The 15,118-nt window shown below is 45.6% G+C and overlaps 2 protein-coding genes and 1 long non-coding RNA gene across 3 annotated transcripts; all 3 read right to left on the reverse strand.

Moving 5' to 3' along the window:
• Window positions 1-54: 54 nt before the first annotated feature.
• On the reverse strand, window positions 55-1,388 carry LOC142898147 (uncharacterized). Its single transcript, XR_012928542.1, has 3 exons — window positions 1,252-1,388; window positions 1,110-1,167; window positions 55-122 (listed from the first exon to the last, which is right to left on the reverse strand). It is a non-coding gene; the product is annotated as an uncharacterized LOC142898147 (long non-coding RNA).
• A 44-nt stretch (window positions 1,389-1,432) lies between these two features.
• LOC142898347 (meiotic recombination protein REC8 homolog) lies at window positions 1,433-3,852 on the reverse strand. Its single transcript, XM_076041259.1, has 4 exons — window positions 3,559-3,852; window positions 1,858-1,926; window positions 1,603-1,745; window positions 1,433-1,527 (listed from the first exon to the last, which is right to left on the reverse strand). Exons 1-4 carry the CDS (start codon window positions 3,609-3,611, stop codon window positions 1,433-1,435), a joined length of 360 nt encoding a protein of 119 aa, XP_075897374.1. The 5' UTR covers window positions 3,612-3,852.
• A 142-nt stretch (window positions 3,853-3,994) lies between these two features.
• Window positions 3,995-14,168, reverse strand: setdb1b (SET domain bifurcated histone lysine methyltransferase 1b). Its single transcript, XM_076040929.1, has 25 exons — window positions 14,014-14,168; window positions 12,756-12,959; window positions 11,911-12,077; window positions 11,772-11,815; window positions 11,521-11,647; window positions 11,256-11,420; window positions 10,931-11,135; window positions 10,601-10,674; window positions 10,280-10,470; window positions 10,058-10,187; window positions 9,766-9,970; window positions 8,637-8,747; window positions 8,208-8,505; window positions 7,844-8,105; window positions 7,577-7,667; window positions 7,366-7,482; window positions 7,037-7,206; window positions 6,713-6,955; window positions 6,091-6,264; window positions 5,516-5,646; window positions 5,310-5,329; window positions 5,100-5,218; window positions 4,755-5,008; window positions 4,577-4,665; window positions 3,995-4,288 (listed from the first exon to the last, which is right to left on the reverse strand). The coding sequence occupies exons 1-25, from the start codon at window positions 14,028-14,030 to the stop codon at window positions 4,171-4,173; spliced, it is 3,726 nt and encodes a 1,241-aa protein (XP_075897044.1). The 5' UTR covers window positions 14,031-14,168; the 3' UTR covers window positions 3,995-4,170.
• Between the last annotated feature and the right edge of the window lie 950 nt (window positions 14,169-15,118).

The following is a 15,118-nucleotide window of genomic DNA, read 5'->3' on the forward strand; positions in this document are numbered from 1 at the left end:
ACCAAAAAAATAAATAAAGTCAGGTTCAACCGAGCCTGTGTGTGTTGGCACCTGCTGCACAGCAGGAACAACAAGAGGCTCCTCCTCCTGCATCGTTATGGCTTCCTTAGGTGACGTATGAGCTTCAGGAATAAAAATGTATATAAAAAATATACATATAATAATAATGATGATAATAATAATACACACAGAGAGGATGGAGCTGGTTTAAGCTGAACATTTCATTCAGGATTTCTGCAGAGGGAAACCCAGCGACACCTCCTGACTCGCTCCGTCTGGCAGGATCTGCTAATGAGCAGGATGTCATCTGACTCCTGCTGACCTGCAGCGCCGCATCTCTGGACTTACAGTGTGAGCGCTCAGGAGTCCGTGTCAGTATTTCATGCCGCACGCACACACGCACAAACGCACGCACGCACGCACGCACACAGATAGAGAGAATAGTGCTGCCTCACAACACTAACGACGAGAAACCCCTTCATTCAGTTGCGCTGCAGCTGTTAACGTCCTGATCTTACAAACAGGATTAGTTACAATTCTAAGAAGAATAGAAGATTACTCATGAGAACAGGTCTGGTTTGTTGTTAACAATAATAATAATTGTAGGAGCCGTGACTGCCTAATGGCTACATTTCTTTGACACCTGGGCATGGGCGTATGTGAGTGTGTGCGCGTCACTGCGGGGTGTAGCCAGGACTCTATTTAATGTAATTCACCTGTGCGTCTCGAGGGTTGATGTGGTGGGGTGAGCGTCGGAGGCGACATTTTCTGTTGACCGCTTTTGCTTGGATTATGATCACTTTGTTTTTCCGGTGTTTGTTTGTTTATTGGAGCTCGTATTAATAGCAATAAATTAGATACAAATAACATCGAAGCAAGACTGGATTCATTTTCTGCAGCTATCTACTCCTGTCAGCTATCTACTCCTTCGTTTAGCCCACTGCGGCTATTTTGTTTTTGATCGCCAGTTAGCCGCAATAATAATAATAACAATAGATTTTTATTTATAGCACACTTTACAGTTGTGGGCAAATCTCAAAGTGCACAGAATTATTACACTGTTGTTGTTATACCACGACATCTTAAAAAGAGAAACTGAATCTTTCTACCTGCTTCTGGAGAAGAAGCATCCGGCTGAAGACTCCCTGCGAGGAAATCTTGACTGATCTGTAGGACACAAAAAAAAAACAGTACATTTTTCTTTGAACATCCTGTTTCATTTTCCTACGCCTTGATTGTGCATTTTGCTACCTGCATGAGTGCACTGGGGCAGGGCTCATCAGCCTGCATGAGGCCAAAGAGCGGCTCCGAAGTTCCTTGTGTCTTCTCCAAGACAACCAGAGCGTCAGCGAGGTCCAGAGCCAGTCTGAAAAATAATGAGGAATTAAAAAAAAAGAAAAAAAAAGTCTTTAAAATGGTGAGAACGCTTCAGCTATGCAAGCTCGTCTTGCCTTTTTGTCCCGGCCAGGTCGATCATCTGCACCGTACCCATCTTGGACATCTTAAACATGAATGACTGCAGGTCCTCTGCAAGACACAGCCCTTGTTGGAGAAACAGCAGCAGCAGCAGGTGTGGTGGTCTGGGCCCCACGGCTCTCTTACCCAGCAGGAGGGCGCACTGGCGGTGGAAGACCACCACCACGCCGTACTGCAGCTGGGAGGACAGGTAGAGGGAGAAGCGAGGCCGAGGCAGTCCCGCCTCTGGTGGAAGAACTCTCCCCAGGACGTAGTCTATGAGGTTCTCGCTGCCGAGGGTGGAGGGGGAGAAGTTGCGTTATTTTATTTTTTGTCATTTGTGATTTTGTTGCAGTTCGAAGACAACAGTGGCCGACAGAGGGGGAGGGGCAGTAGGGTCACCAGGTGGACTTCACGCCGACTCTCAGGATCTCACGACGAGTGACCTTCCTCCCTTTGGTGGCAACCAGCCTGGAGCAGGAAACACAGAGCAGAGATCCTACATCACTTCCTGTTGTAGTCAGGTGGTATGGAGAAATCAAAGTGGGGCAGAGGGTTAAGAAATTGCATTTATGTTTAAGAGCCTGAACAAATCACCAAAGACCCTGTGCTGCCACAGTATCTCAGTATTAATTTACCTTCAGTCAATCAACCTTTATTTTGTACAACGTTAAATCAGTGGTTCTCAACTGGTGGAGTCTACGAACTGACATTTCTTTCCTTGTTTTGAAGTTGTGACCCAAATATATTCTACAGCACTCACATTTAAAATGCTAGCCCACTTTCTATCATGTCTAGTAAACAAAATATCAGAATTATTGAGATGCATTATCTTAAACCTGGGTGGCGACTATTGGGTCGCCACCCACCAGTTGAGAATCACTGCGCTATAAATCCCATAAAAAGGCGTCTCAAAGAGCTTTGCACAATCAAAAGCAAACCAGCCGAACGCTCCAGATCAAGTGAGGTGCGACAGCGGCCAGGAAGAACTGGCCTGCAGCACTGGAGGTCACTGGACACCTCAGTTCCGGAGGAGGAGGAGGAAGAGGAGGAGGAGGAGGAGGAGGAGAGACTAGAGCAGCAGGAGGTGCTGAAGTTGGAAGTGGCAGGAGGCCTGAAGGAAGCCTGGAGGAGGCGGAGACCACAGAGCAGCTTCACCACACAGGGGAGTGAAGCCAGTTGCCAGGCGAGTGGACAGATGCGGAGGATTGGATGAAGGGAAGAGAACAAAGGGGAAGATAAAGAAGACGACAGTCCTTTGATGAGAGGACTTCTGAAGACCCTGTGACTCGTGTTGTTTTGGCTCCAGTGTAAATAAACATCTTCACAATTGATGCTCTGGCACTTTGGACCCGCCGCCCCCCCCCACCCCCCCCCCTTTTTTTTTCTTTAGTAAAAAACATGGATTGTACAGATATTTAAAAAAAAAAAAAAAAAGAAGAAGAAGAAAAAAAAGACACACCCACACGCACATCTACATGCTTGATATTTAATTACTATTGTAGACATTATATGCACATCCCAAGATCACCATCATCAGTTTAGATAAATCGGCGGCACAGAAGTCGAATTAGTTCTACACCGTCTAGTACTCATATATAACTGCTACTCACTACTACACACTTAATTCTTCGAGGAAAGTCCGAAATGCGAACTTTTTGACGTGTAATGGTCCTTCACACACCGGCAGAAAACTTCACTCTCGTGTCGAATTTGGCGGATGCTAAAAAAAAAAGCGAACGGCGGCTCGACCGCTGACCAATCAAATTGATGTTGGCATGTCGATGACGTCACATTAAAACTTTCCTGGCCGCATCAGCCCAGCCTGGTCTCTACGAACGTGGAGCCAGTTGACTGAGAAGTCCTTCAAATTGTCCGACGGACGCTCTAAAGTACTAGCGAAATTTCACTGGGTATAATTTGAGATCAATTTAGGACAAATGAACAAAAAAAAAGCCACTTCCTAACCCGCCGCTGGCGCACGAGAACATCAAGAAAAAGAAAAAGAAAGAAAAAAAAATCGTGGCGATATTAAACAGTCCAAAATCGGGGGAAATGATCGAACTTTGATCAGGAAAAAATGTCCAGGATGACTTCACTCACCAGACTGTGGAGAAAGTCCCATTGTGTCCCAACACTGGCGGGTAGAAATTCATTGTGATAGTTGTCCTGATTCTGACGATGACAATCCCGAGCAGCAGAAGAATCTTATTCTTGTGCAGATCGCTCCCCACACTTGCCCGGTGACGGATGGCGGGTCTTGCTTTGTTTATTGAACGGAGATGAGCTGATTGGCCGGCAACACCGCGATCAGACCAATTAGGCCCTTCTCACATGAGGTCACACCGTTGCTAGGGACAGTAGTCTATCTATCTATCTATCTGACAGTAAAATTTTCTATTTTCCAGTGTTTTGTGAGGTTTTATTAAAGCTTATTTAGGTGTAATTAGTTTTGTTAAATAAATGTCCTCAACTTTGCAGCCATCAATAATACAACTAATTATTTAAGAGCACCAGAAGATGAGAATCTTTACTTCCACAAGGTATACAGTGTTTTTATTCAATGTAAAGAAAGGTTGTTGGACGAAACGGAACAAATAAATGAAATGGCCATTTAAAAAAAAGAAAAAGAAGGCAACATAAAGACAGTACTAAACACAGGGTTGTACAGTGTTGGAAGGTCAGCAGGGGGATGGAAGCCGAGGTGACGGCGGCTCACAGCAGCCTCCCACGGCACTCTGTGGAGCCGCAGCAACAGAGCAACACTTTGCCCTCCACACTGCCCACCTCATAGTTGTAGTCCCAGGTCAGTTCCGTGCCGGCCCGGATCCGTCTGAAATAGGGTGAACGGAGAGAAAGAGCTTATCAATATCAACAGCGCTGTTTCAATTCAAGAGCTGCTGTAGTTCATGCTTTAAATTCAATACCACATTCAATATCATACGAGGCGTTATGCTGTTATTTTTAGCAATGACATCCCATTTTGCATCTTGGTGCTGTGATTAAAAGGAATTGCAATAATTTACAAAATACTTAAATACATCATTGCCTGAACCAGATATGTATCTTATTAAAAACTGTAGATGCTATTTATTTATTTATTTTTAACTTTTGAACTCACTTGCTGGCAAAGAAGGCCACCCAGGGAAACCGTAAGTCATGTGTGTCCACAAACACATTCTGGACAAAGAGGTTGGGACTACAGCTGTGCTGTAACAACACACAGACGAGACAGGTTGTTACTATTTCAAAGACGCGTCGAGCACAAGTTAGACGTTTCCTGCAGATGGAGTTCTCACGTTGAGGTAACGTCCGAGGTTTCCTTCCAGCTTGGCGTCGATGATGTAGCAGGACTCCTCCCCGTCAAAGAACAGACGAGTGTTTCTGTGACCGCTGTCACCACCCCCTCCGCTCTGTCCCTGCTGTCCTGCTTTCCCTCCCTGGCCTCCCAGACCTGCGGCGCCTCCAGGTCCGCCTGTTTTCACCATCATGCCGTGGCCCTTTAGGGCGAAGCCTCGCGTAGATTTGACGGCCACCTGCTTCTTGGTCACACCTGAGGGTGGTGAAGAAAACCCACCGGCAGGTGAAAAAATAACTAATAAAAATTAAACGACAAACAAATTTTAGCACCATGTTTTTGATACCTGGGGTGATTTTTTCCTTCTCCTTGTTGTCATCTGACCCCGAGCTGATTGTTTGAACATCATCACTGTCAGAGAGTGTCATCACATCCTGCTTCTTCACGAAGTCTGGCTTTATGTTACTGAAAACAAATGCACAAAAACGCACACACATTTATATAAATATACATATAATGTGTCTGTGTGCGAGTGTGTAAAAAAAGCCCAACAAACCTCTTGACGTCTCCAGAATCCTGAAATGGAAAAGAGAAAGAAAGGGTTAGAAGGAGCAAATAATTCCTGATCTGGGAGTTCAGCTTTTAGGTTATGTTTTTTTTTTCCATTCCTGTGAGAGACACTACAATCACTCAAAGAGTGAATGCACACACGCCGCTTGGTTTGATTAAAGGTGACACTTGCTTCGCCGCCTCACTTCTCACCTTCTTCAGCCCCTGGCTGGTGAGCCAGGAAGCCACTTTGCTTTTCCCCGTCTCCTCCGGCATCAACGGCGGCTTCTCACCATCAGTCCCTGTGGCTGACGCATTCAATCCGTCTTTACTGTCTTGGCTCCCTGAAGCAGGAAGGGGAAGAATGTGTAAAATACCAATAGAGCAAACAGTGAAGCAATGGAGGAAAAATGTTCAAATAATTATTGCACACTTTCTGTAAATCCTATAAACTTCATTTCACTTCTCAAATAGCACTGTGTTCGTCTGCTATATGATATATTAAACTGAAATTGCTGATCCAAACAAGTAATGATTTATAAAAGGAAAATCTTGAAAATTATCAGGGGTGCCCAAACTTTTTCATACCACTGTGTGTGTGTGTGTGTGTGTGTGTGTGTGTGTGTGTGTGTGTGTGTGTGTGTGTGTGTGTGTGTGTGTGTGTATATATATATATATGCCAAATATCACCATCCATTTCTTGCTCAGAAATTATTTTTAGCTGCACAAAAGATGAAAATGAGTCACAGTTTAGTGGCATAAATCCTCGCTCAGCCCCTCCGGCTCACCTTCCTTGTTGCCCTTGACTTGTCCACGTGTGGTGTAACTCCTCCACACGGAGCTGGAAGTGAAGTAGTTTTCCTTCACAAACGTGTCGTCTGAACTGTCACTTTCATCTTCGCTCTTCGAGTCCTTGTCGTCGTCGTCGTCGTTGCTGTCGTCCGAAGAGCTTGAGTTTTCTGCTGTGAGCAAGAATGAAAAGATGTTGAGAGCAAAGATAAAATAAAACAAAACACAACATTACTGTAGAAATTAGGTGTAGATCTGATCAGTGGGTCGCGGAGCTGTTTTGCAGCTTCACGGGCAGTTTGCCTTTTTTTTTTTTTTTTAAATAAAGTGACTTTATATAATATATATATTAATAGAGAAAATGTTGGGTATTTATTTTGTAGGACACACAATTCAATAATTTCAATAATTTATTTACTAGACATGATAGAAAGTGGGCTAGTGTTTTCATTTCTGTGGAATAAATTTGGGTCGTGACTTCATTATTCGTAAAAGGAAATTGGCTGCTGAGGCTCCACAGGTTGAGAACCACTGGATTAGATTCACAGTTCGCTGTAGCTTAAATACAAATTGGAAGTTCCGATACATTGATTTATTTAACAAACTTGTTTCTCCCCTCACCTTTAGGCTGGGGCTCACCCTTCTTGGGTGGTCGTCCCACTGGGTTGGATGAAACCAGAGCAGAGGGTTGGATTTTTATTCTGCCCACGTCCACGCCGCTCCCGTCGCTGTCCGAACAGTGAGCCTCGCTCTCGTAGCCCTCTTTGAAGTTCTCCACGCTCTCTATGTGGTCCAGATTGGCAAAGTACTCATCGCCCATCTCCAGACCTTCCTTGTCGGCAAAGTCGTCCGTGAGGATTTTACCTTGCGATGGAAGAAAAAAAAAAAGTTTTTTCTTTTCCGAATCAGTCATTTTACCACTCAGCTTTCTCGTCATCTTCTCACCAGCATATATGCAGACAAAGGAGCCCTTGGCCACGTCGTCCAGGCAGCGGATGCCCCAGCCTTTGTTCTGCGTTTTGAAGAGCTGGAGACGCACCTGCAGGCCGTGCTGCACCAGTCGGTTGGTGCACATCTGAGAGCAGCACTTACACCGCTTGTTGCACTCGTAGATCCTGAGAGAAGGCGGAGGGGGGAGCAGGACATAGATTACAGCCTCTGAGACAAGGCAAATTACCACTTTTATTCAGAGGTAATTATGTTATTATGAGGTTACGCAGGGTGAAAGTGTCTCCGTAATAATACGGCGCTCTGGTGCACGGTAAATGTCTCACCCGGTGGGGAGGCACTCTTCTAGTCGCTTGTGCAAATATCCGGCGTTTTGGTTGATCTGTGCCCCTGGTGTGCAGCCCGTAGCCTGGAGGGTGAGCTGGTGGCAAGAACACTTGGACCTGGGAGGAAGACACGTCTTAGAAATCGAGGCGGCAGCCGGTGAATCGGACAGACTAGCTCACAAAGCCGGGGGGGGGGGACAACTTCACTGACTTGTCTCGGCAGCCGTCAGTGCACTCGCAGCCCACCAGGAAGTCCGAGCTGGTGTTGATGAACACTCCGTCTTCGGGAATACGTTCTTTACCTTACGGAAAGCAGTGGAGGAATATCGGTCTAATATTAGCCTCTCTGCATCTACTTGTTCCTAAAAATTCTTTTTAAAAAAAGTTATAAAAATACAAATACAATATTTTTTCTAATTTTTTTTTTTACAATAAAAAGTTGTAAACAACTTTTCTCTGTTTTGCCCTTTGTTCTTACTGTATAACACTTTAGGGGGCGGGGTGGAGTCGATCTCGTTGACACAGGAGAGCGGGATGTCCTCCCTCCCACACGTGATGTCTGCGATGTAATAAAACGGTCTCTGGGGCTGGAAGGGCCGGTCCACCAGCACGTAGGGGTCCAAGCAGAACATCTCCAAGAATATGAAGTCACAGCGTGTCTGGAAGAGGTAGCGCTCAATCTCTGCCATGTTGCGCAGGCAGAGACCGCAGGGAGCCTTGTAGATGACGTGGAAGGACATCTGAGGGACGCAGGACGAGCACCCAGGTGGGAAATTAGAAGCAAAACCTTCCTAGAAGATGATTTCACTGCACAGCCGAGCTTCCACGTTTCCAGTCTTTACCTTGCGGTTGACTTTGCGCCGTCCCGTCATCCTCCTGAAGTCGTACAGTAAGGGCGTGAGGAGGGGGTTGTTCCCGCAGTGCATGTCTGCCTTCACAGGTCGGACGCGGTTCAGACAGGCGGCCTGGCAGGTGTGCACCATGTAGAATATGCGATCGGAGGGGGCGCGGTAGGCGGGCTGCTGCGGGACGGAGGCCATGGTCTGGGGGAGGAGGGCCGGGGCCAGAGTCGGCTGCGGCCTCTGGTACGACGGCGTGACAGTGGGCGTGGCCGTGTTCTGGGCAATAAAAACTTTCCCACTGTGGATTTACAGCTCAGTTTCAGAGAGACATTGACAAAAACTCAGATGTTTGGTTGTTTTTTTAAAACGGTTATAAGTCGACGGGAGAACGCCCCCGTTACTCGTTGCGGCCGTAACAAAGACGCTCACCTGGACACGTTGGAGGGACTGGATGAGAGAGACTGCAAGATTTTGGAGGCATGAGTGCCCCCCACCCCGGGGACGAACGGAGAAGTGCTCTTCTTGGCCATCTGGTGTTTGCTGTTTGAGACAGTGAGGTGGGAAAGATTGGTCAATATGGTGACGCTACAACTCGTCTCAAAGCTAGAGTCTGTAGTTCTACCAGAAGGAGTTAAATGTAAATGTTGCTGCTGCCACAACATCAGTTCCACATAAACACTGGATCACAATCACTGTGTTTTAACTAAAAAGTCACCAGAAAACTTCTCAAAGACTGATCATTCTGGTGAAAACAAATTCTTGAAAAAAACAACAAAAAACTCTGCCTTTCCTAAATATGAAACTAGTGAGTGACAAAATCTCATTAAAGTGTAAAATAAAATGTCTGTGACGTCACTCGCGACGCAAGACCCAATGCGCCAGACCAGAGGGCGCCATTACAGGTGTGGAGCTGTAACGTAATGTAAACTGTATGATGTAAACTCATTGCCTCATCAGTGTGTGGTGAGATAGCTCCATTCAAGCCGAGCTCCAGGCCATGTATCGCAACAAGTGCCTCTGCCGCAACTATATGACGTCACACACGACACGCTATGCTGGATGACGCCTCCGCTCCAACATCGTTGCCACAGCAACCTGTCAGATGCGTCAATAATGTGGCCCAGTCTGAACAGAGCCAGATCCCATTTGGACACTTGCTAAAAACAGTGTGGACAGTCAGTCCTAAGCATCAGATTTGAGAAGGAATCTGATTTGAATCACAATTTGATTCACCTGCAGTCTGAACGCAGCCTAGGTCACTTTCCAGTTTGATGGAATGACTCCAGTAAATGAAAGCCTCTACCGTAGCTATAAGGAGGAAAAGTGGCGTTTTGCTGCCCCCTATGGTTAGAAAATACACCTCATCAGCCACCATGATCACTGTGCAGGACTGGTCAGGCACAGAAGCTGAATGGAAGTTGTTAGTCAATACAATAATCACGTCTGTTTAAAAGGCAATACACTAAGTGATTAATGGTTCTGTGAGTAAAAACCCTACTCAATAGTTTTGACATATTCTTTTTTGTAGTGTTGCTGCAGGAGGTTCCAGTGAACTCACTCAACACGAGGAGGCTGCGGTGGGGTTTGTTGGGCGGTCTGCAGCGGCTGGGCAGGTGCAGCAGGCTGAGGAGGATGAGGACGCTGCGGCTGCTGAGGCGTCGGCGACGACTGGCTGGGCGCTGTCGGTGGAGATTTGACAGGTGAGGCTCCCATATGTCCGTCGCTGGTGTACTGAACCACCGGACCTTTACTCCTCAGTGCTCCTGAAGATGAAATGAAACAGCGAAGGTTAATTTTTCCCCACCGGGTTGCTTGATGATACAATTACTTTTTACGAGCGCCGCCAGTACCCATGTTAGGCCGAGTCCTCTGCTGGCCTGCCAGTTTCTTCTCCTGGGTGTTGGCGGTGGTCAGCTTCAGGTTGAACATGGGCTCCAACCTAGTGGAGCCTCTGTAGATCCACTCGCTCCTCTTATCGTCCTGATTAACAGCAAACATCACACAGACGTCACTCTCCACTCTGCTGCCATTTCAATCAGCTGTGACGGGCTGGTTTCCTCACGCTGACGTACCAGAAACAGTATCCTGACCAGGCTGCCGTCCACCTCCTCCACTCTGCTCCTCCACCAGGTGCCCTCCCACTCCGTCTTGATGATCTGCCCGACTTTCAGAAGCACCATAGGCCTGCTCGGATAGGCAGTGATGTACTCCTCGATGAAGTCTCGACACGAGATGTCTTCGATGTCCTCCCAGGTCCGCCGAACTGATAGTTACAGGGGAAAAAAAAAAAAACGCACTCTTGATCAGTTTACGCTCAGTGAATCACATCATTTTAGGACATATGATTTTCAGTCTTTTCAGATGGGGTGGAAAGCACTGGATTCAGCACTTACATGGTCGACAGATCGGATAGAGGTCAGGTAGAGCAACGTACGATGCATAGCCGTCATCGAAAAAGATTAAAAACCTGAAAAACACAACAAAATACATGTGCTAGAGATAACGGAGGACAGATGTGCTCAAAGACAATAATGTTAGTCTGCCCCTCACATGAATCAGTGTATCTATTTTGTATCTGTCTGTGTCTATTTTTTCTTTTTTTCCCCTATTTTCTTCAGCCTGCCTCCGTAATGTTCTCACAAAATAATCTTTATAACCAAAAATAGCATTTGAATCAAGTAAAGGTCAATTGTGCTATTCACCACAATGCAATTTAGAGTTACCTCATTTGATTCTTAGTGTTGGGCATCTCGGCTACTATTCCGGCATAGAGCCACACCAGGTTCCCGTCTCTGTACTTGGCGACGACACGCGCGCCGACGTACAGGACCTCCAGGGTGGGGTTGTAGTCAAAGGCCACGTGGTTTCCAGACAGCAGACTCTTTCCTTTGTTGTCAAACTTCACCTTGTACTTGAAGACGTTGTCTCCTGGATGTTAGGACAGAGGATGAAACGTTGCATCAAAACACACAAAGAGCATAAACTGTCTTGCGGACGGCTTGTGACAATGAAGAGTCTTTGAGAAGAAAGATTCTTCTGGTGACGCACCAACGGGCGTGATGGAAACGAGGGTCCCTCGGTGCCACGTCTTGGTGCGTTTCTTTCCCAGAATGCTCATCCCGACCCGGAGCTCGTCCTCTGGCACGTTTGGGTTGGGCTGGGTGATGGTATGAGAGGGAACGTGGGAAACAAACACCGCTGGCCCCTGAAGTCCTGGTGCGGACAAAACAAGACAGACAGAACTTCAGTCGGCTGTAAAAGAAGTGTTTTCAGGAATTACGCCGCACACGGTGACACACACGCACACACTTACCTGACTGCAATAGCGGCTGTGTGGGAGATCGTACTGATGGAGCACCAGACGGACACTTGCTAACGATCTGAGTCAAATTCTGCACCTGCTGGGATGTTTTGTGTAGAGCTGCGAGGACATCGCTCGCCTGGAAATGAAAGCAAAAAAAAAAAACAGTATTCAGTGTAGCACATAAATGCTTTGAATGGTGCAAGAAATGGCATGGCATCAAGAGTAAAACCCACAACAAGCACTGATATTATTGTTCTCACCACTGGGTCTTTGCTGAGAGGTCCGGTCTTCTTAGGAGGAACCACTGGAACATTGTGGAAAAAACAACAGATGTTTACTAATGACCTTAACAACGCGGTGGAAGTAAAATGCCGCTGTGACGCAGACGATGCAGCTTACAACAGCCGACGGCAATGACGTCGTCGTCGTCGTCGTCATCTATCTCGATGACCTCAGAGGACAACTTGCCGCCGCCCACGCCTTCGTCCTCGGAGCTGCTCTCGCGATAAACCAAACCGTTCCTCTGGTAAGTCTCCTTCACCAGTTTCTCACACTCCAGTATGGACCTGGGGGAGAGCAGGCAGATCCCATGGAGTGAGGAGACACGAGTCAGGCTGCATCTCGTGCTGATCGACGCATTCATTTCATTTTTAACTCAGCTCTTCAAAAAAAAAAAAAAAAAATAGCCCATATTTTTCTCCAGCTGAATTATTACAACCAAAAAAAGGAAAATTCCACATCATAAGACTATTTCTGTAAGTTGTAAAACCAAGAAGGAACAATTGATCCCATTTAAAAAAAAAAATGAAACAGGAACATGCGAGCAGTGACAGGTCCCCTTGTTGTGATTATTTTAAAAAACATACCTTGTCAGTGAAACCTGCTCCAAGAATGCATCTGGCTATTTGCTAATAAAGTGAGTTGGCTTTAAGTAGCTTGTTAAAATACAAACATAGAACATCAAAGAGTTGTTTAATACAATCACCTATTCTACAGCAGAATTTTGCACAATAATTCGCAACTCTACTATTGACACTCGGATTCTAAAAAGTGCTTTTAAAGTGCAAGTTTAAAGTGCTTCAAGTACGATTAACAACACTGTATAATACAGTAATAACAGTACAACCTCTATAAAGACAATATAAAGCCACCTTTCATGATTGAACACGACATACTGACAAAACATGAAACAACATCTTTTTTGCAGATAAACTAACTGAGGCAAAAGGCAAACGTCTCCTTACTGGTTGGCATCACTGAGTAACTTTTCAGTCACGGCGCCCTCCTCTTCTTTCTGCTCCACCCACTTCTTGAGCTCCGTTAGCTGAGCTTTCTTCTTCTGCACAATTTCACTCTTCTCCACGGCTTCCTCGATCCACTTCCTGAGCTCATCCAGCGAAACACCCAACTCCTCCTCGAGACTGGGGTCCCAGCCGTCCACCTCCATTCTGACAAGAAACATAAAATACAAGTAAAGAAACGTCATTTTTTGTTCTGCAACAAGAAACTCAGATGTCATTGGGAAAAAGCAGAATCTTGGCTGAAAACTTGAATATCCAATCAAGGCTGTACAGTGACATGGAGGATGAGTCTGAGTCAGATGTTGACGAGGTGATCGTGGAGGATAATGATAATGATGAGGCACAGAAGAAGGCATTGCCCTGAAAAATATGCAGTAGGCATGACTGTAAGATGTTAAACGTGACCCCTAAAGGGTACACCACACAACAAAAGGTATACTTTGGTGTTTGGATATGATACAGTCTGGATAAGATACAACCACAGAAGCGAGGTCATCTGCATCCATGTCTTCATTTCAACTGGCTGAGAGCAGGTTGTGTGTATTCCACTTTACCATGATTTATATAAGTTATCCTTTTGAGGAAGTCATTACCGTGTATTAAATATCAGTTTATCTACAGTGGAGATGGAGTGTAGTCAAGACTGAACGATGCAGTCCAAAGTGTTTCCTCCGTGTCAGCCGTTTTGGAACATGGTGATGCTGTCTCGGTTTACCTGGCCATGCAGATGTAACGGCTAATGGTAATCAGTCCCTTTTAAGAAAATAACACCTATCTGGAGTTGTTACAACAATATGACACACAGCTGCTGATGGCTGTTCAGGATAAAGGTAAACCTAAACCCGAGTTTGGTACAGATGTATAGTTGACGTTGTTAGTGACTGTTAGCACTACAAGCAGCCTGAAGCTAGAATGGATATAACTTAACGTTTAGATTATATATTCCTTTGTGGACATGGCTGAAGTAGCTTGCAGTAACACAAGTCATAACTTCATTGACACATGCCAGACACATTGTGTGCGCTAACAGGGAAGCTAATGGACAACAGAGTGATGTCAGGGAGTGAAGGCTAGCATGTTAGCCTAGCGTTAGTGTCTAATTTGCACACAGCCTGAGGCGGGAAATGATTAATAACCAATACCCACCAGACTATAATTTAAAATGCTACCTGCTGCAACTTTGTGAAGCGACAGGACTTACCCTTCACTGCCTTCCATCCTGTCTGCAGGTAAATACAGCGATAGCCAGCACAATACTACCAGCTAGCGAACAGAATGAAGGGACGCGCGTTTTGTTCTAGGGGGTATCCAAAGAGGGCGGTGCCAGTTTTGGAGCGGCTCTTCACAAACAAGCTCCGTCCACCCGGGGTATCCAGGTGTGCGTAAACGTACTGCTGAACCGAACGTGCGAACAGAAGCGGCAAAAGTAACTCCGTTTAATGAGAGCGACTAATATATGTGATGGAATTGTGGTTTATCGATTTGTTCTTGCCGTTTTCCAAAGTATGGAGACGGAGGATGTTTTACACTTTACATACTTATATAATGAAGTAGCGACAATCACTCGGCTCAAAATAAAATGTATTTATATATTATTACATTTGATTATAACAATATTTAAATTATGTACCATGGCTGATGTGTGTGTTGCAAGTATTAGTGGTCATTTTTAAATTTAACAATATGTTTCCACAACAATCAACCACAAAATTATGTGTGGCTGTATTTGGCAACGGAAGACATAGTTTGGAGAGTTTTTCGAGACTTCTACCACACAGCCACAGCCCACAAAGTTAATGTTTAGTTTAGTTTATTTTAGTTTATTTTAGTTCGGTTTAGTTTTTAATCACGCTTGAATCTTTATATTCTTTTGTCATCCATTTTAAGAAGCTGGAATAGAATGAGGAAGACCTGCCTTCAGTCAGTCGTCTGATTGTTCCACCTGGGGTATGCTGACTGAGATCACGCTGTAAGGGTCCAATACCATCTTAGCACATCGAACTATTGCCACCAACAAGAAAAAGCAGAGCAAGAAGAAGAAGAAGAGAGCAAAGCCAAGGTCCACATCCACGTTGAGCCAGCCTGGGGGTGAAAACGGAGGGTCCATTTCGACCAATCTCATAAAATCTCTCTACTCCCCAGCTGCTGATCTCCTTCTTTCCGCTGCGTTCAATCAAAGGTGTTATTCCAAAGTTTTCCTTGTAATCACGAGCATTCAACAAATGTCCTCCGGTCCTGGATGACTCAGTCAAACTCTCTTCTCTTTTATCTGAACTCAGCAGTGGGTTTCCTCTGTGCCCTGCCCT

This window comes from Nelusetta ayraudi, unplaced genomic scaffold (assembly GCF_046127955.1).
Source record: "Nelusetta ayraudi isolate G7.1 ecotype Tasmania unplaced genomic scaffold, CSIRO-AGI_Nayr_v1 ptg000063l, whole genome shotgun sequence".
Taxonomy (NCBI): Eukaryota; Metazoa; Chordata; class Actinopteri; order Tetraodontiformes; family Monacanthidae; genus Nelusetta; species Nelusetta ayraudi.